Below are 23,138 nucleotides of genomic sequence, written 5' to 3'. Positions count from 1 at the left end.
AGCAGTCCCAGTCATTTCCTTTTCTAACCACTGGTTCTTCCCTGGGGCTCCAAAAGGCCTCGGTTCAGAGTGAGTGAAAGAAGGTCCAAAGAGAGCTGTGACATTTCCACCTAGGCCCTGTGTGTGAACAGTCCTGTTTAATATAGAGGTCAACAGGTCAGTATTTCCACCCTTAAACGGGGAACATCAGAGTAAGAGTGTGAATGATGCCGTGCGTCCCGGACATAGTACTTCATGATGTCAACAGAGATTTGAAAGTCATACAGGGACTCACAACCGGCCACTTTAAGATACTTCTAAATGTCTCCTCTTTTCTGTCACCTCTTACCCCAACGCCCCCTCACTTTCTCCATTTCTGCTTGTCTTTTTTTCCCCTCTCACTGTCTGGTCTTATTTCTCACACGCTTGCTCCTTATGTCCTGTCCTGTCATTTTCTGCCCACAGCTTTTTGGTTCCTGTAATTATTCCCACGGGAACAGTCACTGACTCACTCCTGACCACTTTTTCTCACACCCTCTTTTTCTTTCTCTCTAACCCTCACTCTCACCCTCTATTTTTTTTATTTTTTCACGTTCTCTGTCCTAGCCTAACAGTCTCAACCCTGACTGGGTCTTCAATACACTCAAAAAACACACACCCTCACATTCTCCCTAGCAAACACTATCTTGTTCTGTGTCTCTCTCACACGCGTGCACACAAATTGGAAAATATTGTGTGTAGCGAAGTGTTGGTGATGCTGTAATTAGGCTAATTAGACCTACCTTGTTCTGAATCGGTGTGCTGCCCTGACTGTTGCTTTGTAGTTGTTTTCGACATCAAAGCGTAGTGTGTAGCTCAGTGTGTTTATCCTGATGAGGGCCATTTGGATTGGTGTGTCCGTGGGTCTTCACGGGGGATGTTGCATGGGTGTCTAGTTCCTGGCTAACCCCTCTCTCTCTGTATTTCTAGCCGCGTCGTACACAGACAGCTCCGACGATGAGACCTCTCCTCGAGACAAGCAGCAGAAGAACTCCAAGGGCAACGGAGACTTCTGCATCAAGAACATCAAGCAGGCCGACTTCGGACGCCGGGAGATTGAGATCGCTGAGCAAGGTGGGTTCAGGCGAGGGATAACGTGAAGTTGGGCGTACCCTGCTAAGGGTGACATGCCGTCCAGGGGTGTATGTTCCCTCTCAGTGGGTCGGACTGCCCATTGAGACCAGATGAAACACACTGGTGCCGCATACAGCAAAGTCAGAATCCAGCTGGACACATTGCTGTCACATTGACGCACAAGTTACACCTCCCATGTGGTACAGCAATCTGCGGTGCATTTAAGTTGCTCTCTTGGCCAGTTGGAGGCCTTGTCCGGAGAAATGTCCTGTTGTCTTCTCAATCTGAGGGGAGTAGGCGTGGCCAAATAATACGCTTTGAGCCCGTGACTTCCTACTTGGGCATGCTGTGTCAAGTAGCCCAAATTGCTTGGACTGCAGATTCGTGTTTGACTGACATGAGGAAATTAAAGCAGCAGCAGTGAATCAAAGCTAGCCAGTTGAGCTATCTCCGGGAAGCCGTTTCATAAGCCTCTAAGATGCTCGTTGGCTCGAGATGAAAGAAAGACACATTTTCAAAGTGGTGAAACAGGAGCTTTGTTTGATGTCCTCATAGGGTTGTTGGCCCAATTAACTGGTCAGGGGTGGTGTTTTCTTCCTCAGAGATGCCAGCCCTCATGGCTCTGAGGAAGAGGGCCCAGGGAGAGAAGCCTCTGGCTGGAGCCAAAGTGGTTGGCTGCACCCACATCACTGCTCAGACCGCTGTGAGTCTGTTATGCACACACACACACACACACACACACACACACACACACACACACTCACCGCTCAGCCCACCTTAAACTCAAAAGGACACAGACTTACTGAATGCCACGTCTAAAGATAGCTTTACACACCTTTTAGCGCCACTGCTAGCTCTTCTGTCTTTGCTGTGAAGGTGATCGTCTTCCCTAACGGAAGGTTTCTGTCATGCAGGTGTTGATGGAGACTCTGTCCGCCCTGGGGGCTCAGTGCAGATGGGCGGCCTGTAATATCTACTCCACTCAGAACGAGGTGGCAGCTGCTCTGGCTGAGGGAGGTGTGTGAGAACTGGGTGTCTGTACCTCCAGAGAGTCTGAGCAGCTCACGTGGGAGCTCTTCCTCTGTAGCGACCGCCAGCTCTCTGAAGTCGCCCCAACTGAATTAAAGGGCGATCCTTTGGAATGGAGTCAATCAGCTCATGCTGCATTGCCCCGTTTGTCACTTAACTCCCAGCGTCCCTATCTCTCCCCGTCTCCCTTTATCTGTCTGCCTCACTCTCTCTGTGTACGACTGTTCTCTCCCTCTCTGTGTATGACTGTTCTCTCCCTTCTTTTTTCATTCTCCCCCCTTGATCTCCCTTTCTTTTCCTGTGTCATCCTTTCTTGGATGTTCCCCACTATTTCTCCCCCTTATCTCTCTCTCTCCCCCTTATCTCTCTCTCCCCATTTATCTCCCCCGCTTTAACTCTCTCTCCCTCCCCCTTTATTGCTCTCTCTGTCCCCCTTTATATCTCCCTGTCTCTCTCTAGGGTTCTCTGTGTTTGCATGGAAGGGAGAGTCTGAGGATGACTTCTGGTGGTGCATTGACCGCTGTGTCAACCTGGAGGGGTGGCAGCCCAACATGATCCTTGACGATGGAGGTGACCTGACCCACTGGATCTATAAGAAATACCCCAACATGTTCAAGAAGATCAAGGGCATCGTGGAGGAGAGCGTCACTGGGGTACACAGGTGGGTGGACATCTACTGGCATAACAGACACAGCTTCATCATACAGGTCCCTCCATTAGTATTGGGAGAGTAAGGTCAAGGTATGGGAAAATAAGATTAAAAGATATGAGGCAAAAGTGCAGAATGTCACCTTTTATTTCTGTCAGTTTCTAACGTATGCATTTTACCAACTAAGAACAACAGGACTTGCAGAGTTCAAGTAGTGGGACATGTGGCTCACAGATGTCTCTGAGTGATCAGGTGTTTCCTGTTGCATTGATTGTTCACACACAAGGGCTGTGAATGTTGGTTCAGTCCCATTCTTTGGTTTTGCCTTTGGAGTGTGTGTTTGGTGTCAGAGGGCTTAATCCAACATGAAGATTAGGTAGGTGTCTATCGAACAAATGCAACCGATTTGGGTGCCGAAGAAAAATGCCATTGTTGGGCTCAGGCTAATCAAAAGTTTGAAAAACACTGGTGTCTTGAGTATTCAGCAGTGTCATGATCAGCAAAGGAAATCATTAGAATTTGCTAAAAAGTACAGAGATCAGCCAGTACAGTTTTTCAACCATTTTATGGAGGTGAACCTTAATCAAAGTTATGGGAAGGCAGAAGTGTGGAGAGAAACATGAACTGCGGAGGATCCAAAGTATCTACCACCTCATCTGTGAAGCATGTTAGAAGTAGTCTCATAATCATGGCAGTCTGTGCAACCGGCTCACTCATCTTTTATTGATAATATAATAAATAACACATTCAGAAGTGTACAGAGGCATCTTTGCTACCAATGTACAAGAAAATGCCTCCAGACTCATTGGCCAGCACTTAACAATGCAACAGGACAGTGACCCGAAACACACAGTCAGTGCATCTAATAAGGTCTCATCTCTCTCATCTTCATCCGCTTATCCGTATCGGGTCGCGGGTCAGCAGCTCCAGCAGGGGACCCCAAACTTCCCTTTCCTGAGCCACATTTGCCAGCTCTGACTGGGGGTTCCCGAGGCGTTCCCAGGCCAGTGTCGAAATATAATCTCTCCACCTAGTCCTGGGCCTACCACGAGGTCTCCTCCCAGCTGGACGTGCCTGGAACACCTCCCTAGGGAGACGTCCTGGGGGCATCCTTACCAGATGCCCGAACCACCTCAACTGGCTCCTTTTGACACAAAGGAGCAGTGGCTCTACTCCGGGTTCCTCACGGATGGCTGAGCTTCTCACCCTATCCCTAAGGGAGAAGCCTGCCACCCTTCTGAGAAAACCCATTTCAGCCGCTTGTACTCACGATCTTGTTCTTTCGGTCATGACCCAGCCTTCATGACCATAGGTGAGGGTAGGAAGGAAAATTGACCGGTATATATCGAGAGCTTTGCCTTCCGGCTCAGCTCTCTTTTCGTCACAACGGTGCGGTAAAGCAAATGCAATACCGCCGCTGCTGCTCAGATTCTCCGGCCAATCTCCCTCTCCATTGTCCCCTCACTCGCGAACAAGGCCCCCGAGATACTTGAACTCCTTAACTTGGGGTAACGCCTCATTCCCTACCCGGAGAAGGCACTCCATCGATTTCCTGCTGAGATTTTGAGGTGCTAATCCTCATCCCAACCGCTTCGCACTCGGCTGCAAACTGGTCCAGTGAGTGCTGAAGGTCACAGACCATTGATGCCATCAGGACCACATCATCTGCTAAAAGCAGCGATGAGATCCCCAGGGCACCAAACTGCAACCCCTCCCCACCCCGACTACGCCTCGATATCCTGTCCATAAAAGTTACAAACAGGATTGGTGACAAAGCGCAGCCCTGGCGGAGGCCAACCCCCACCTGGAACGAGTCCGACTTACTACCGAGAACCCGAACACAGCTCTCACTCCCCATACTCCCGCAGCACCTCCCACAGTATCTCCTGGGAGACCCGGTCATACGCCTTCTCCAGATCCACAAAACACATGCAGACAGGATGGGCATATTCCCAGGCCCCCTCCAGGATCCTTGCAAGAGTAAAGAGCTGGTCGGTGGTTCCGCGACCAGGATGGAATCCGCATTGTTCCTCTTCAATCTAAGGTTTGACTATCTGCAGAACCCTCCTTTCCAGTACCTTTGAGTAGACTTTCCCAGGGAGGCTGAGAAGTGTGATACCCCTGTAATTGGCACACACCCTCTGGTCCCCCTTTTTGAACAGGGGAACCACCCCCCGGTCCGCCACTCCTTAGGAACTTTCCCCGTCATCCAGGACACCCCCTCCACACCCAAAGCTTTCAACATTTCGGGACGGATCTTGTCAATCCCCGGAGCTTTGCCACTGTGGAGTTGTTTGACTACCTCAGTGACCTCTGCCATGGAGATTGACGATGCTTCCCCATCAGCCTCCAGCTCTGCCTCCACTATAGAGGGCGTGTTAGTGGGATTTAGGAGTTCCTCAAAGTGTTCCTTCCATCGCCCAATGACCTCCTCAATTGAGGTCAACAGTGTCCCATCCTTACTTTACCCCTCATGAGGTGGCGGACGGTTTTCCAGAAACACCTTGGTACCGACCGAAAGTCCTTCTCCATTGCTTCCCCAAACTCCTCCCACACCCGCTGTTTTGCCTCTTTCACAGCAGAGGTCGCAGCCTCTGCTGTGAAAGAGATTAGAGATCTATTAAGGTCATCATGGGAATAAAGTATAACGTTTTAGACTGGCCAAGTCAATCTGCTGATTTAATTCCAAAGGACTGTGCATTTCACTTACTGAAGAGGAGGCAGAAGTCAGAAACTCTCAAAAACAAGCAACAGCTCAAAATGGCTGCAGTAAAAGCTTGGCAAAGCCTGTCAAAGGGTGATACCATCCTGCCAGGGATTTACACCTAAATACTAGCTCTTAAACTTCTTGCATTTGATTTACGTTTTGGCCCAATACTTATGATCTCATGAAATTGAGGGATGGAACTCTTGAGTGCTGTTATTCTTAGTTGGTAAAACATATGTGTAGAAACAACCAGGAATAAAAGGTTATAGTCTGTACTTTTGCCTCATTGTACAGCAAAAATGGACGTTACTGACACAATACATATGGAGTGCACTGTACTCATTGTCTTGGCAACTGGTGTCAAACAGGTTCCTTGGAGGGCTGAGTATCTGCAGGTTTTCACTCTCACCTTGTACTTGATTGATTAATTAGGTCACTAATTAGTTAGTTCCTACCCTCACCTCACCTGTGTTGTAAAACACAGTCTTGAAACCAGTGTTTTCCCTCTGAAGGTTTGTCTCGGGTGGGCTTGTCTCCGTCTAGTGGTCATAACCGGTAATGTCAGATTTGCCTGCATAATGCAATGCCATTTAAGTCTGTCTGCACAGATGATTGGCTTGAATACAGTAAATTGAGAAAGTGTGTAACTAAACAAAACCAAAAAGATTAAACTGGATTGTAAAATGAAGATTTATGGTTATATTTATGATAATAAGTTGTGGTGTAGTTCAGATTAAATTTAGGGCAAACATTTTACACTCAGTCCTTCACGAGGCAAATGACTAAATTATAGTAAAACCCTTTAATATTATTGACCCCTTACATTCCTTTAGATGTACAAATAATTTGCAAACTGAGGCAAGATGTGTCCACTACAAAACACTGAACATATGACCTTCAACTAACCTTGAATATTGTTGGTGTGTGTATTCGGGACCAATCGGACACTGAAGCTTGGACACATCTAGACTTATCTACTGTTAAATACACTGGTGATTGACCAGGTTTAGGAGGCCAGACTGCTCAGTGTTATTAGACCGCAAGCTGACATGGTCTAAACATGGACTCAATGGTTGCTGAGATGGGAAGAGGACCATAAATTGGCATGACTTCTAGGAGCTATCGACTGCATTTCTGTTTTGTTTTTGGGGGGGGTTAAAAACCTGATTAAAGAACACCTTGTTCCTCAACAGTGAAGAGACGCATTATTCAGAAGTGTTCTTCAGATTTCTGTTTTGTTTTTAAATTTTTCAAGTCTATATTTTGTATTCATATATACGTTATTGTATATTCTGCTGTTTTATTTCTGTTTGGACACATGGAATTGGAGCTGGTGCCTAGGTAGGATCTTATGGAGAATCTAAAACAAATATACGAAATGAGTTAAATAATAAAGCCATAGCAAGGCTTTTCCAATGTTGCTCAACTCCATGTTCATTTGAGAGGGCATGAGACATGCGATGCCAGGGTTGTGGAACCTGTATCCAGCCACTGCAGTTTGTTGTGTTGGGTGAGAGCATTGTCTTAATGATAAAAACCTACATGTCTTTAGGTTGTACCAGCTGTCCAAGGCGGGGAAGCTGTGTGTTCCGGCCATGAATGTCAATGACTCCGTGACCAAGCAGAAGTTTGACAATCTCTACTGCTGCCGAGAGTCCATCCTGGACGGGTAGGGAAAACCCTGACACACACTAAGCACTAAAACACTGTCTGTTGTAACATGTAAATGTCTGACCGTTGGCAGCCAGGAGTCATTGTCTACAAATGGCTTGAGGCAGCAGCCATGTAAAAAAGAGAAATCAATTTTATAAGCCTATACTGTTAACTCCTAACCAGTTAATGATCGTGTTTGTGCCAAAATCATGAATTCAACAGGGGGAAAAACAATACTCAGTCGCCCACAACATTATTCTGTTGGAGTACGCCCACACCATTCAATCATAGAAAAGCTGCTTTTTAAACGATTCATTACATGATAATCAATTGTGTTGCTTTAAACACCAGTGACATTAACCTGGTGTGTTTGGTGTTCAATCTCCCTCTCCAGTCTGAAGAGGACCACTGATGTGATGTTTGGAGGAAAACAGGTAGTGGTGTGTGGGTACGGAGAGGTAAGACGGCTCATCTTTTGACCAATCTATTCTTTAGCAAAGAGGTCCGAATCTGCCTGCCCATCGTGAACGCATCCAACGCTATTGCTGTGCTATGAGAAGAACTGACCACTAGAGGTCACTCTGTACCATTTTAACCCATAGAAGAGCCTCAGTCCAATGCTCATGTATTTAACTGTTCTTCCTTAGGTTGGTAAGGGCTGCTGTGCTGCTCTCAAAGCTATGGGCTCCATCGTGTACGTTACAGAGATTGACCCCATCTGTGCCTTGCAGGCCTGGTAAGTAAAACCAATCAGAGCTCATTGCCCTATGTCTGCAGGGGTTTATGAGGAAGTACAGTAACCCGTTTGTTTTCTTTCCCTGCTCAGCATGGACGGCTTCAGACTGGTGAAGCTGAATGAAGTCATCCGACAAGTGGACATTGTCATCACCTGTACAGGTGAACAGCTTACCCATGTTCCCTTGCTAACTGCTTGATGAGCTTGTAAACATTTTCATTACTGTAAAAGCGAACAAACAAACTAAAAGAGCGGATATGTGATGTTTAGCTTAATGTCAAGGTTTGTTTAGTTTTTGGCGAGCGGATGCATTTTCATTTTAGGATGGAGACAGCAGGGGAAAATTCTGAAAATAGATTTTGCTGCAAGAGCAGTAAGCCAGTTTTGAACACTGGCTGTTTCGGTGCAGGTTTTCACCTAAAAACACATTGGTGGTAACAACGCAGCATCCTTCCTTGTGGTGGAGTTGTAATATAGAAGTTTCAATTCTGGACTGAAACAAATGGCCCCCATTGGCGATGGAGACTTGAGCTTCAGCTCTGCCAACTATCTGGGCACATGTCTCTGGATTTGAGCCATGAAGCTGTTCAATAGCAAAACGTTGCTGTCTAAACCCCGAGCCAACAAGGTGAATCATTTGTTGATCGGCCCTTGAGCATTGCACTTAATCCTAATTGCTTTACGCTCACAGTCGATAATGACTGATTCTTGGCTGTGACTGCGTTCCCCAAGGGTTTCTGTAGTTACAACCCAATTCACACGTGAAATGGGTCGTGTATATAAGCACCCAAGACCCCTTCCTTTCATTCCAGACCTGCTAAAATGCATTCAATTTATGTAGCAAGCATGCATTTCTAGGTCAAAGGAATCTGCTACTGTGTAAAGCTTGATTCTACCCAAATTTAAGGAAAGGTATTTTTTTAATATTTATCCTATTCATATGCACTTGATATGTGGATGTATTGATCAGTTTTTGCTTTGTTCTTGCTAATAAAAGTTTCTGGTCCTTACTGAGAGGGTCTCAAACTAGCCTTTTTAGTGGCCAGGATATGCTTTGATCACCGCAGAGTAAGTCACCAAACGGGCAGTATTGTGGTAGCTTATTGCTTCTTTGTGTGGATGGAAACAGACATTGAATAGGGAGAGCTGCTTATAATATTGGTCTTTAGTTGTCATTATAGCCAGTATTTAAGACACTCAAAATATGAATCATTATCACAAGAACATCCTGAATTCAGGATTCAACAATTTAGATTACATTCAACTTTATTGTCATTGAACAAGTACAGTACAATGAAAGGCAGTTTGCGTCTAACCAGCAGTGCAAATGGAGGAGAGCAGAAAAATATACATGTATATTCTTGTACTTATATATTTTTCTGCTCTCCTCTATTTGCACTGCTGGTTAGACGCTAACTGCCTTTCATTGTACTGTACTTGTGGAATGAATAAGTGTGCGACAAATCCAAAAGCATTACATATGTGCAGTGGAAAATTCACACATTTACAGAAAATGTACAGGCATTTTAATAATAGTGAGAAGTAGTAGTGTCAATTCTCAATGGCATTCTGAATTTGCACTTGAGGCATATCGAAGTAGTAAGGTAGCATGTGCAACTGATATGCAGGGATAGCAGCAATGATGTTACTTGTGTATGAACAGACCCCTCATGTAATGTACTTAATGATTCAAAGGAATCAGCCAAAAATACATTGTCAATCCCCCCCCCCCCTCATTTGTGGTTTAAATTGAAGGGGGTAATACATATGTAATTTTACATGTGTTTAAACATTGCTCATTACCTGTGTTTATTTTATAAAAGCTTTTTTACTAATCCTTTTATCGAGGGTGGCAATCATTTTGAAAGTGGCTATAATTTAATACGTGATTACAGGTTTCAAGGCACAGCATTTACAGTGCATGGGTAAAAATACTCCCATAAGCATTTGGACAGTGACCTTTTTATGTTTAGGCCTTGTATACTAGCACTTTGGATTTGAAATGAAACAGTGACTGAAAGGTTGAAAAATGCCGACTGTCAGCATTAATATGAGGTTATGACTGATGTCCTGTAAACCTCTTCTGGCTGAGTCAGCCTCACCCATTCAGTAAATCTTAAGGACAAATCCGATACTCCATTTAAAACTGTTTCACGGTATGTCTTGTGTTACTGGGTTGTCTTTTTTTGGTGCAAGACTAGGCTTAATCTGTGTCTGTGAAATCATCCCTTCATGTTATTTATTGAATAGCAGCCAATTGCCAAGTACTCATGACAGACTTTAGCCTATAAATCCCTCTGAGGAAGCCTTCTACCAACATCCTTTTCATGTTAGAATAGATGGTTGATTATTGTTTGAGTGGGGGTGTGTGTGGGCTTCGCATGTGCGTTGTCATGGCACCGAGGCCAGGTGGCCACCGTGGACCTCTGCTCTGAAGTGCTGCCCATAGAAATTATCTAAGGTTGGCAGGTCTATTTCCATGTGGGTCCTGAGCACATTTTTGCTACTTTCTAGCTCTGTCCACTTATTTCTACGTATCTACTTGTCCTGCCAAGAATAAAAACATGTACGGTTGTCCAACTTAATTTAAAAGGCACTGTTCATTTAGTTTTTCCGTCACAGCACTTACTCCCAATCTTCATCCTTTCCAGCATATTGCTACAAAACAACCTATCCTTCCTGTGGCTTCACTGAATCCTCATTATGAATATAACCTCTGTTGTAACACCTTTTCTTAAACCTAACCAGAAAATCCATATAGCCTTTTTCCTCATGGGGACTAGCAACGTGTTTCCACAAGGTGGACCTTTTCTTGTCTTTAGCTGGGATTTTTGGTTGTACCTGCAGACCCACGCACACGCCTGTTAGCCTGAAAGGATGGAATCTGGAAGGACATGAGCTGGTGAGCTGTCTCATCCCCATGAGCTATCAGCCATGTATCCGTGCTCCAAATTCAGGTTGAGTCAGACTGAAGAATTAACTGCGACAGACTGTCTGCCTATTGTTAATTAGACCTTTTGACAAGCTACGGTCCACCTCGTGCTGTCGTCCTCAGGGGGAATTGCTAATTGAAAATGAAGTTTAGACTGCCTTAATAACTCCTGTATATTTGTGTGTCTCTCTCTAACACTCCTGCTCTCACTCACTTTAATTCTGTTTAATTTTACACAAATACACAGGCGAGCAATGTAATGTAATCATTCTTTGCTATACAGTCTGCTTAGCATGAGCCCATTCTGAGTACATAGATTTTCAGTTGAGTGCAGATGCTTTATGCCAAGCCTAGTTGGTGTATAGCAACATAACCTCTTTTAAAGTGACATAAAACATCATAATTGGGCATAATGGCTGCCTGGCAGCAGGAGTTATTGCTAGCATTTGTCTCTTCTGCCCATTTCTGAATCACACTGTTAAATTTCGGAGGTTACTTCAGTGGCAGTGATGTTTTGAGTATATTTCTGACAGCATGTACTGTTCCATCTCTTCCAGGCAACAAGAACGTGGTGGTGAGGGAATACCTGGACCGCATGAAGAACGGCTGCATTGTCTGTAACATGGGGCACTCCAACACTGAGATCGATGTGGTCAGTAGTGTGTGTTTTTGTGTGTGTGTGTGTTTTTGTGTGTGTGTGTGTGTGTGTGTGTAAACATTGTTGTGTAATGAGAAGTTGTTTGCTGTTGAGTGTTTTATGGCCATGTTCACAGGCTGGCAGTACATGGCCATTAGATTGCAGACCCACCTAATAAGTGAAGGAGCTAGCAGCCCTGCAGTGTGGAGGTGTTATCTCTCCTCACTAAGCATCTTTGCGCCCAGAGGCAGCAAACATATTCAAGCGTGTCGGCATGTTGTTGGGTCCTGTGTATGCACATGCGTGGGTTAAGCTTGGTTAATGGTATAACTCTCCACGTGTGGGTGGAAAGCACGGTCGTCACCAGCGCCCGTTGCTCCGTTGCCACTGCAGGGGAGGCGGTGGCTGATTCAGCAAGGTCTCTGACGTAAAGCCGGCGTGACCTTTTGTGACCCATGCCCGTCAGTCATGTTTATCACGTGCACGGCCGTGGGCAGGGTCGTGGGGAAACCTCCGGTGGTTGTTTACTGTCTGTTTTTCTCCCCCAGGCAAGCCTGCGGACCCCAGAGTTGACCTGGGAAAGAGTGAGGTCACAGGTGGACCACGTCATCTGGCCTGATGGCAAGAGGATAGTTCTCCTGGCCGAGGTAGGCGAACATCCTGACGTTAATAAGTCTGTCCATGACAGTCCGGGCCTAGTCACATTGGTCAACGGTCTGATCTCCAAATCATTTGTACAGTCCTAAATAACTGGGGCATGAAAAGATCCATATAACCCCTTACTGAGGTTTAAGCTTGGAGAACAATCAGAATGACTAACACACACTGTGTCTCTCATTGCCAAGCGATTGTGTGCGTGAGCGACAGAATTGGACCACCGTTAAACAGAGACAAACAAAAGGGCTCTTCAGTGCATCTGCCGTTTTGATGTCCTCCAAGCTATAATCTGATAGCAGATACACCTCTCCTCTGCTGTTTCCTTCTCTCTTCTCAAATCTCTTCTGGGGTCACTCCTTGACCCTCATCTCTATTTCAAACAGCAGAAGTGGTGCTTGTTTTGTTAGTTTGGTTCTTTAGAGCTTATTTGTAGTCTGTATTCTCGGCTCCAAAGTAGAGGGACGTGTTTTAAGGAGGTGGTGTGCCTACTCAATCAATCAATCAAATTTGTCACAAAGTGCTTTACAGAGACACCCGGCCTTAAACCCCAAGGAGCAAACAAGAGTAGTGTTGAATTTCAGTGGCTAGGAAAAACTCTCTAAGAAGGTCGAATTTTAGGATGCCTACTGCATGAAGGAACTGGGCACTCCTTTGGACTTGTGGGGAGAACAAGTATTTGATACACTGCCGATTTTGCAGGTTTTCCTACTTTCAAAGCATGTAGAGGTCGGTAATTTTGAACATAGGTACACTTCAACTGTGAGAGACGGAATCTAAAACAAAACTCCAGAAAATCACATTGTATGATTTTTAAATAATTAATTTGCATTTTATTGGATGACATAAGTATTTGATCACCTACCAACAAGTAAGAATTCCGGCTCTCACAGACCTGTTAGTTTTTCTTTTAGAAGCCCTCCTGGTCTCCACTCATTACCTGTAATAACTGCACCTGTTTGAACTTGTTAATTTTATAAGACACCTGTCCACACAATCAAACAGACTCCAACCTCTCCACAATGGCCAAGACCAGAGAGCTGTGAAAGGACATCAGGGATAAAATTGTAGACCTGCACATGGCTGGGTTGAAAGGCAACAACTGTTGACGCAATTATTAGAAAATGGAAGAAGTTCAAGATGACGGTCATTTCTCCCTCGGTCTGGGTCTCCTTGCAAGATCTCACCTCATGGGGCATCAATGATCATGAGGAAGGTGAGGGTTTAGCCCCGAACTACACAGTCAAAGACCTGAAGATAACTGGGACCACAGTCTCAAAGAAAACCATTAGTAACACACTACGCCATCATGGATTCAAATCCTGCAGCGCACGCAAGGTCCCCCTGCTCAAGCCAGCGCATGTCCAGGCCCGTCTGAAGTTTGCCAATGACCATCTAGATGATCCAGATGTGAAATGGGAAAAGGTAATGTGGTCTGATGAGACAAAAATAGAGCTTTTTGGTCTAAACTCCACTGGCCGTGTTTTGAGGAAGAAGGATGAGTACAACCCCAAGAACACCATCCCAACCGTGAAGCATGGAGGTGGAAACATCATTCTTTGGGGATGCTTTTCTGCAAAGGGGACAGGACGACTGCACCGTATTGAGGGGAGGATGGATGGGGCCATGTATCGCGAGATCTTGGCCAACAACCTCCTTCCCTCAGTAAGAGCATTGAACATGGGTCGTGGCTGGGTCTTCCAGCATGACAACGACCAGAAACACACAGCCAGGGCAACTAAGGAGTGGCTCCGTAAGAAGCATCTCAAGGTCCTGGAGTGGCCTAACCAGTCTCCAGACCTGAACCCAATAGAAAATCTTTGGAGGGAGCTGAAAGTCTGTACTGCCCAGCGACAGCCCCGAAACCTGAAGGATCTGGAGAAGGTCTGTATGGAGGAGTGGGCCAAAATCCCTGCTGCAGTGTGTGCAAACCTGGTCAAGAACTACAGGAAACATATGATCTCTGTAATTGCAAACAAAGGTTTCTGTACCGGATATTAAGTTGTGCTTTTCTGATGTATCAAATACTTATGTCATGCAATAAAATGCAAATTATCCATCCATCATCTTCCGCTTATCCGGGGCCGGGTCGCGGGGGTAGCAGTCTAAGCAGGGATGCCCAGACTTCCCTTTTCCCAGACACTTCCTCTAGCTCTTCCGGGGGGGGCACCGAGGCGTTCCCAGGCCAGCCGGGAGACATAGTCCCTCCAGCGTGTCCTAGGTCTTCTCAACCTATCTCTAAGGGATCGCCCAGCCACCCTGCGGAGAAAGCTCATTTCGGCTGCCTGTATCCGGGATCTTGTCCTTTCGGTCATGACCCAAAGCTCATGACCATAGGTGAGAGTAGGAACGTAGATTGACTGGTAAATCGAGAGCTTCGCCTTGCGGCTCAGCTCTTTCTTCACCACGACAGACCTATGGTCAAAATGCAAATTAATTACTTAAAAAGCATACAATGTGATTTTCTGTATTTTTGTTTTAGATTCCGTCACTCACAGTTGAAGAGTACCTATGAATATCATTACAGACTTCTACATGCTTTGTAAGTGGGAAAACCTGCAAAATCGGGCAGTGTATACCATTACTGGCCTCAAACTGGGAGAAGGAAATGTCGCTCTAGTTAGCTGTACCTTCAAATATATTTTTCTTTCTTGACTCATCAGAACCCTTTCTCTAATTTCTCCCGCTGAAGCAGAGGAATCATACAGTGTGTTTGGTTAATCTAATCCCTCCAGAATCCCTGTATCCAATCAGCATTACATATAGAGTTGTGTGTGTGTATAGCAATATGTTATGTCGGCCACCCGGGACTGGGGTCCCTGTCAGAGATGTGTTGTTCTGGCCTTGGAATCAGAAACCAAGTTAGCGGCATGTCCTTAGCACACCACTGAGACAGATGTGTTGGAGGTGTGCTGTTAACACGGTCTGTCCTGTGTCGTCAGGGTCGTCTGTTGAACCTCAGCTGTTCTACTGTGCCCACCTTTGTACTGTCCATCACCGCCACAACTCAGGTATGTCGGAGGGGGGAGGGGCGGTTCTGTTTCTGTAACACTTGACCCGGCAATTGTGGGTGCTCTCATTGCTCTTGCATTAGTCCAAGGCTAGGCTGTGTCGTTCTACATGCCAGTCTATTTAGTGTTTTCTGTGTCCCCTACAGGCCCTGGCTCTGATAGAGCTATACAACGCCCCTGAGGGACGCTACAAACAGGATGTCTACCTGCTGCCCAAAAAGATGGGTGAGAGGCTCGGCTCTGTCCACACATGAGCTACGTTTAGGTTAAAGGTTGAAGATTGCGTTCTTTCCCGCGTGAATGGATTTTGGTGGCGATGTTTTGTTGAGCGAGCAATGTGATGTGCTTCAGAAGACATTCCCCGACAACGACGTATCCACAGGAGTGCTGAAATGAAGCAGGGCCTTCATTACGAATTGCATATTACTAAATCGGGGAGAAACACTGGGGAAAATAACACTACTTGGATAAAATATTGGATTGCAATTTTCTTGCCAAAAATTTAAATTATGATTATGCCCGGGTGTAAACCGGGTTGATAATGTCAGTTGAAAGTAGAAATCACAAAGAACACCGCCGACATAATGTGGTGGTAAACTGAATTGAAAACCAGTTGAAGTTAAGTGCTTTCGAAACATTTTGCACTTATTACCAATTTGAATGCGCGGCCTGTGTCAAAACATTGAATTGTATATGCACCTAATGCAATGGCATTGGCTGTGTTTGTGTAATTGCCAGTGCGTGTTAGGCAAACCTTCTCAATCATTGAGGGATATTTTCTCCCATATTAAGTATGTTTTTAGGCCCTGACATTGAAACCGAAACTTTGGTGTGTGTGGGCGGCGCAATATCTTGGTGGCACTGGCTTAAAACAATGTCTTTAATATTTGCATTGTGAACCCAAACTCTGAAAAACCATCAAGAATATGTCTGAAAAACGGCTCAAGTTGGTTTGGATGTTGCACATGTTAATATTGCAAGTTTTATTATAATTTGATGAATCGTGCAGCCCTATCCCATACACACTCACAACCTCTTCTTATGCACGCATACACACACATACCATTGCTCTCAGACAGGCCAGCCCTATCCCATACACACTCACCTCTTCTTATACACACATACACACACATCCCTTTGCTCTCAGACAGGCCAGTCAGTGGCAGACGCTTTCTGCCTCTCTGAACCCTGTACGATCTCACTCAACCGCTGGCTAAACCCTTTAAAGTAACAGCCCAAGGTTTCCTAATTTCAAAGATATATATATGACCTAAAACTACTTGCAATATAAACGAAACAGTATTCCTTCTTAAACAGTTTCATTAAGTATGTTTAAAAAACTGGGTATATATGTGTTGGAATGGGTGTGTTAACTGTTAAAAATCAAAATGAATGTGGCCGATTGGCCACTTTATCCTTCTCTAGACCAATGATTGTTTAGATCATCCTCCTCAGAAGTATACTACTATATTGTTGTTTTTGGTTACATTTGGTTACATTTTTATAATTCAACCAAATTTGTAATTAAAAAAGGGGGATTTTGTCTTTGCATTGTGTCTGGGGGAATTCACATCACTGTGTGTATGTGCTAGGGGTTATGCTTCGTTCACAGTAGAGTGCGTCTTTCCTAGAGCCTGATTGTATGCCAGAGCGTTTGCCGGGAGCATAACTGGATGCCCCCCCCCAATACCCCCGCCGCCAGTTAATGCCAAGAAGAGGCACACTGGCAGAGAGTGGTTGAATGTAGGTCAGCCTGTGGGAGCCTGCTGCTCAGCTCACTGCACCTACACTGACAGGGAGAGCTGCAGACGGAGAGACGCATCCCAGGCTCTGCAACCCCCTCAAAAATAAATATATTACCCCCAGCAGCCCTCGGATACCCCCTCAAAAATAAATATATTACCCCCAGCAGCCCTCGGATACCCCTCAAAAATAAATATATATTACCCCTAGCAGCCCTCGGATACCCCCTCAAAAATAAATAAATATTACCCCCAGCAGCCCTCGGATATCCCCTCAAAAAGATATATTACCCCCAGCAGCCCTCGGATACCCTCACAAATGAATGGGCCCCTGCCGTCTACGCTAACTTAAGATTTTCTCCCTCTGTATATTTACAGATGAATATGTGGCCAGTCTTCACCTCCCTACTTTTGATGCCCACCTGACAGAGCTGAGTGACGAACAGGCTAAGTACCTGGGCTTGAACAAGAACGGGCCCTTCAAGCCCAACTACTACAGGTTAAGGACCTCTTCAGACCAATTCAATACAACTTAATCACAGAGGGATGATTGGAAATTGATTATTCCTTGTCAAGCAATTAACTAGTTTTTCACATCATTATGAATTTGGTATGTTGCTTTTCACAGTGCATACCGTTTATTCAGCGTTATAATTTATCAATGCATAACTATGGTGCAAATGTTTTCATGTGATACTGCAGTACCTGTTACAACGTGATTCTAAAGATACATTTTTTCCTCTTCTAGGTATTAAACCAATTCTGAAATGAAGAAAAGATCAAGACTCCATGAATCAAAGAAAACCCAGAGGAAATGAGAATTGAGAGGGGTAGGAGTAGGGCTAAATTGTCACACACCTGCTTTTTATAGAACGGGAAGGAGCTCTTAACTGACAGACAGAGCGGAGCGTCTTGCTTTACCTGCGCTTCAGCAGTGTTTATTTATTTACGCTAGAATAACGTAACTCTAATTTTTTTGAGCTGCTCTGGCCATTTTGCGCTCCTTAGGGAATGTCTCCTGGACATTCAACCGTTTCATCTTTGTCTTCTCTTCGCTACTTGTGTCCGTCAGTCGTACGTTTAAAAAAAACATTTACGAAACCTTTTTTATTACCTGTTTAAAAACTAAAGATGAAAAACTATGGATGAAAAAGATGAAGAAAAACAAAAACAAAAAAGATTTAGTGATTGGATGCGTCCTTCCTGTTCTTTATCTTTATTTACTACGCTTTTTTTTTTTTTTTTTTAAAGACAAAATGTAAAGGGGATAGATGGGGAGGGTGGTCATTGGGTCCAATCATATCCTCTCTTTTTTATTTGATCTTCATCTAAGTGTTTTTTTTATGCGTTGGTCCTCCTGTTACCTCCAGGCACCAGTAGTTAGTGCAGTTAAACTGGAGAGTGACGGTGTTGGGCCGGGTTCCACTCCTATGATTGGTTGGGACCCTTTCTCCCAGATGTCACTCAAACACAGTGAATCCATCTCAGCTGCCTGTGTCACAGCCTCTCTGTGATTAACTGTGTTGCTCAGCTTTCGAAACGCTCAAATAATGATGCCAGTGTTGAAGTTACATGAAAGTATTCAGCAAGTAAGAGTTGATCAGCGATGTCCACAGATTTCCATTTCAAAGCATTATACTGTGTTAGATGCATGTCAGGTTTTGGAGATCATTACATGGGGTATATATTTAGATATTTATATAGAAATTACGATTTTTCAAGATTTTCCTCAACCCGTTTATTATCTTACTTTTGAAATCAGACATGTATGTCGTTATAAAGATAACCAATTAAATGTTCTATGCTATGATAAATGTAATACATGTTCAGGGTGATCTTTATGTTTTAGAATACTGTGACACAGAGTCTATTTCATTATTATACCAAATGTATAGCCAGTCTGGTACCAGTGTCCTACATGGTAAGTTGCTGTAAGAAGAACTGTACAGTACTTACCGGGCCAGAGCCAGTTGGTACATATAGCCATTGTCAGGGGTTAGTTGTGATTTTACCTGCAGTGAGATTATAACTTGATAACTGGATCATTACAAATGCTTGTAATTAGTTTGGGGACCTACATTTCAGATTTCATGTTCGGGAAAAATGTTTGTCTTTTCAGACATTCGTCTCCTTCATCGTTGAAATATATGTATTTATGACTGAGGAAAAATCTACCATTCATAAGATTTGGGGTCATTTGAGTATTTTTTTTTTTTTTTAACAGGGCCAAAGTCCTGATACGATTTTTAGCCCAAGTTCAAGTTCTCATGTGTTTAGATGAACTATTTTAGGAATCCCACATGCGGTGGTCTTCACCTGAACTGAAGAGTTCAGGTTTTTAATGGTCGTATGCGTAGGATACTCATGCATACTAAAATCCCCTACCAGGCCAGCTGGGAGCAACCAGCTATATTGACTTTTCCTTGAATGGGAGACAGCAGCAACCCCTTGTTAATTTTGACCACATTATGAATCCCAAAATGTCTCGGTTGTGTTTGTCATACTCGTGAGTTGCCGTTGTGCATTGGTTTCCCCCCAGCCTCCACAACCATCCCTCAAAGCTTGTCTGACATTAAACTTGATGGTCTCATCTGTTAGAAGGATGTGTTATCGCGGTATAGACAACCCTTTGTCTTAAGTTTCCATGTGTTTCATGTGCTTGCGTTTGTATGATGTTGTGTGAGTGAACGTTGGCATGTGCGAATATCTGCGTGTGTTAAGGTCATGTGTCGTAGGACATGATTGCTTTGATGCAGTTCATCCTAGCCTGTGTTTTTTCGATAACGTGGCCTGTTTTCCGATCATACCCTGTTTTAGTTTTTTTTAATCATCATAGCCTGGGGGGGTGGAAGTGGGGAGTGGGTGATATGGGTTCCAATAGCTGCATCACCTGGGCGTGGTTGACACCAGCATCCTGATTGGTTCATTCAAAAGTGTAGGACCTACAACAGATCAACTCTTGTATTTATTGTTGTAAATCCTCAGTCTGGCAAATTCTTCTCAAATGTTTTAATTGTCCATAAACTGTTTGAATATTGCAAGTGATAATGGTAGATGAGCAATAAATCTGTAACCATAAAGAATAAAAATATTTCAAAAATAACTAACTGTTTCTGTAATATATCATGTACTGTATTTTGAATGTATTCACGGCAGAGTTTAGCTTTCAGTCCAATGGCTGCAAAGCACATGCATACAATCATAGGAAATGCTAATTATAATATTAAGGGTACTGGGGAAAGATACACTATATGACTATACACTCACCTGAAGGATTATTAGGAACACCTGTTCAATTTCTCATTAATGCAATTATCTAATCAACCAATCACATGGCAGTAGCTTCAATGCATTTAGGGGTGTGGTCCTGGTCAAGACAATCTCCTGAACTCCAAACTGAATGTCAGAATGGGAAAGAAAGGTGATTTAAGCAATTTTGAGCGTGGCATGGTTGTTGGTGCCAGATGGGCCGGTCTGAGTATTTCACAATTACTGGGATTTTCATGCACAACCATTTCTAGGGTTTACAAAGAATAGTGTGAAAAGAGAAAAACATCCAGTATGCGGCAGACCTGTGGGCGAAAATGCCTTGTTGATGCTAGAGTTCAGAGGAGAATGGGCCGACTGATTCAAGCTGATAGAAGAGCAACTTTGACTGAAATAACCACTCGTTACAACCGAGGTATGCAGCAAAGCATTTGTGAAGCCACAACACGCAACCTTGAGGCAGATGGGCTACAACAGCAGAAGACCCCACCGGGTACCACTCATCTCCACTACAAATAGGAAAAAGAGGCTACAATTTGCACGAGCTCACCAAAATTGGACAGTTGAAGACTGGAAGAATGTTGCCTTGTCTGATGAGTCTCGATTTCTGTTGAGACATTCAGATGGTAGAGTCAGAATTTGGCGTAAACAGAATGAGAACATGGATCCATCATGCCTTGTTACCACTGTGCAGGCTGGCGGTGGTGGTGTAATGGTGTGGGGGATGTTTTCTTGGCACACTTTAGGCCCCTTAGTGCCAATTGGGCATCGTTTAAATGCCACGGCCTACCTGAGCATTGTTTCTGACCATGTCCATCCCTTTATGACCACCATGTACCCATCCTCTGATGGCTACTTCCAGCAGGATAATGCACCATGTCAGCTCAAATCATTTCAAATTGGTTTCTTGAACATGACAATGTGTTCACTGTACTGAAATGGCCCCCACAGTCACCAGATCTCAACCCAATAGAGCATCTTTGGTATGTGGTGGAACGGGAGCTTTGTGCCCTGGATGTGCATCCCACAAATCTCCATCAACTGCAAGATGCTATCCTATCATTATGGGCCAACATTTCTAAAGAATGCTTTCAGCACCTTGTTGAATCAATGCCATGTAGAATTAAGGCAGTTCTGAAGGCGAAAGGGGGTCAAACACAGTATTAGTATGGTGTTCCTAATAATCCTTTAGGTGAGTGTATATTGACTAATTATTGAGGTCAGGTGTTTCAGCCACACCTGTTGCTTACTGGTGCATAGCATCCAGCACATGGCTATGAAATCTCCATAAACAAACATTGGCAGTACAATGGGTTGTACTGAAGAGTTTAGTGACTTTAAACGTGGCATAAGATGCCACCTTTGCCATTTTGTTAAATGTCTACCCCTGTCAACTGTAAGTGCTATAATTGTGAAGTGAAAGCATTTAGTACCAACAACAGTACAGCCACGAAGTGGTAGACCATGCAAACTCAGTGTGCTGAAGCGTGTTAACATCACATATCTGTTGCATCACTCACCACAGGGTTCCAAACTGCCCCTGGAAGCGGCATCAGCACAAGGACTGCGTGTTGGAAGATTCTCTAAATGGGTTTCCATGGCTGAGCAGCTGTACGCATGACTCTCATCAACATGCACAATGCCAAGCGTTGGCTGGAGTGGTGTAAAGCATGCTGTTCCAGGACACTGGAAGTGGAAACTGTGGTGCAAACTGGGTGATGAATTATGCTTCACTATATGGCAGTCTGATGGACGAATCAAGTTGTGGTGGATGCCAGAAAAACTCTACTTGCCGGAATGCATAATGCCTGCTGTAAAGTTTGGTGGAAGCAGGATCATGGTCTGGGGCTGTGTTTCAGAGATTGGGCTTGGCCCCTTACTTTCAGTGAAAAGTCATCTTAATGCTACAGGATACAAAAACATTTTAGACAATTGGGTGCTTCCAACTTTGTGGCAACAGTTTGGAGAAGGCTCTTTCCTGTTCCAGCATGATTGTGCTGCTGTCCATAAAGACATGGTTCGACAAGGTTGGTGGGGAGGAATTCGTGGCCTGCACAAAGCCCTAATCTCAACCCCTCTGAACATCTTTGGGATGAACTGGCAATTGTGAGCCAGGCCTTGTTGTCTAAAATCCACGTAACATGGCGGTTGTTATAACTGTGGGGGGGTTCTGCCCATGGTATTGGAATGGGATGCCCAACAAGCTCACATGGGCATGATGGTCGGGTTACCATCTAATTTTGTTCATACAGAGTAATTGAAATGGAGTACTTTACAATAGTCAGTGTACTCCCATTTGAGTCGGTGTCTTCGCAATTTTCTAGTAATTTGCATTGCCATTCTCAAAGAAGCTGGCATAAAACTCAAATATAGGCATTGTTTTCAAATGAGGAATACATAAGCTGATAAGGACCTGAAATTACCATATTTCTCAAGGTAAGCTCCCCATAACAAGCTATACTAGCTAGCTACCCAGCCGCATAACCTGTCTTGCGCTGTTACCCTGGTACTAGTATACCAACAGTGGTTGTTTGCTTAGTTATCCTTAGAGCAGGATAAGCAATAAATTGGGCAATTCTGAAACAACGTTAGCTAAAGTGCCAAACTAGCTAGTCATTAACGGAGACCATGTCTATGAATTATCAGTCTATATTTTAATGGTAGGTTTATTTGAACAGTGGGAGACAGAATAACAACAAAAAAAAACAGAAAAATGCATTTGATTTGCATTTTATTGAGTGAAATAAGTATTCAACCCCTCTGCAAAACATGACTTTGTACTTGGTTGCAAAACCTTTGTTGGCAATCACAGAGGTCAGACGTTTCATGTAGTTGGCCACCCGGTGTGCCCTCAAATCAGAGGGATTTTGTCCCACTTTGCAGATCTTCTCCAAGTCAGGTTTTGAGGCTGACGATTGGTAACTCAAACCTTCAGCTCCCTCCACAGATTTTTTATGGGATTAGGGTCTGGAGACAGGCTAGGCCACTCCAGGACCTTAATGTGCTTCTTCTTGAGCCACTCATTGTTG

The 23,138-nt window shown here is 44.4% G+C and overlaps 1 protein-coding gene across 2 annotated transcripts in view; it reads left to right on the top strand.

Moving 5' to 3' along the window:
• The window catches only part of ahcyl2b (adenosylhomocysteinase like 2b), a 46,521-nt gene extending 26,738 nt beyond the window's left edge, over nucleotides 1–19,783 (top strand). For both annotated transcript variants that reach the window (XM_010864894.4, XM_010864895.4), the window contains exons 3-16: nucleotides 949–1,092; nucleotides 1,695–1,795; nucleotides 2,007–2,109; nucleotides 2,581–2,782; nucleotides 7,030–7,146; nucleotides 7,525–7,588; nucleotides 7,778–7,866; nucleotides 7,957–8,027; nucleotides 11,356–11,450; nucleotides 11,984–12,082; nucleotides 15,032–15,100; nucleotides 15,247–15,325; nucleotides 17,221–17,341; nucleotides 17,591–19,783. In XM_010864894.4, the coding sequence (XP_010863196.1) occupies nucleotides 949–1,092; nucleotides 1,695–1,795; nucleotides 2,007–2,109; nucleotides 2,581–2,782; nucleotides 7,030–7,146; nucleotides 7,525–7,588; nucleotides 7,778–7,866; nucleotides 7,957–8,027; nucleotides 11,356–11,450; nucleotides 11,984–12,082; nucleotides 15,032–15,100; nucleotides 15,247–15,325; nucleotides 17,221–17,341; nucleotides 17,591–17,597 (1,361 nt within the window). In that variant the 3' untranslated portion in view covers nucleotides 17,598–19,783. The remainder of the gene's footprint in view (nucleotides 1–948; nucleotides 1,093–1,694; nucleotides 1,796–2,006; nucleotides 2,110–2,580; nucleotides 2,783–7,029; nucleotides 7,147–7,524; nucleotides 7,589–7,777; nucleotides 7,867–7,956; nucleotides 8,028–11,355; nucleotides 11,451–11,983; nucleotides 12,083–15,031; nucleotides 15,101–15,246; nucleotides 15,326–17,220; nucleotides 17,342–17,590) is intronic.
• Nucleotides 19,784–23,138: the final 3,355 nt, after the last annotated feature.

Source organism: Esox lucius, chromosome 23 (assembly GCF_011004845.1).
Source record: "Esox lucius isolate fEsoLuc1 chromosome 23, fEsoLuc1.pri, whole genome shotgun sequence".
Classification (NCBI taxonomy): Eukaryota; Metazoa; Chordata; class Actinopteri; order Esociformes; family Esocidae; genus Esox; species Esox lucius.
The sequence above is the reverse complement of the archived record's forward strand: the minus strand, read 5'-3'. Positions and strand labels throughout refer to the sequence as shown.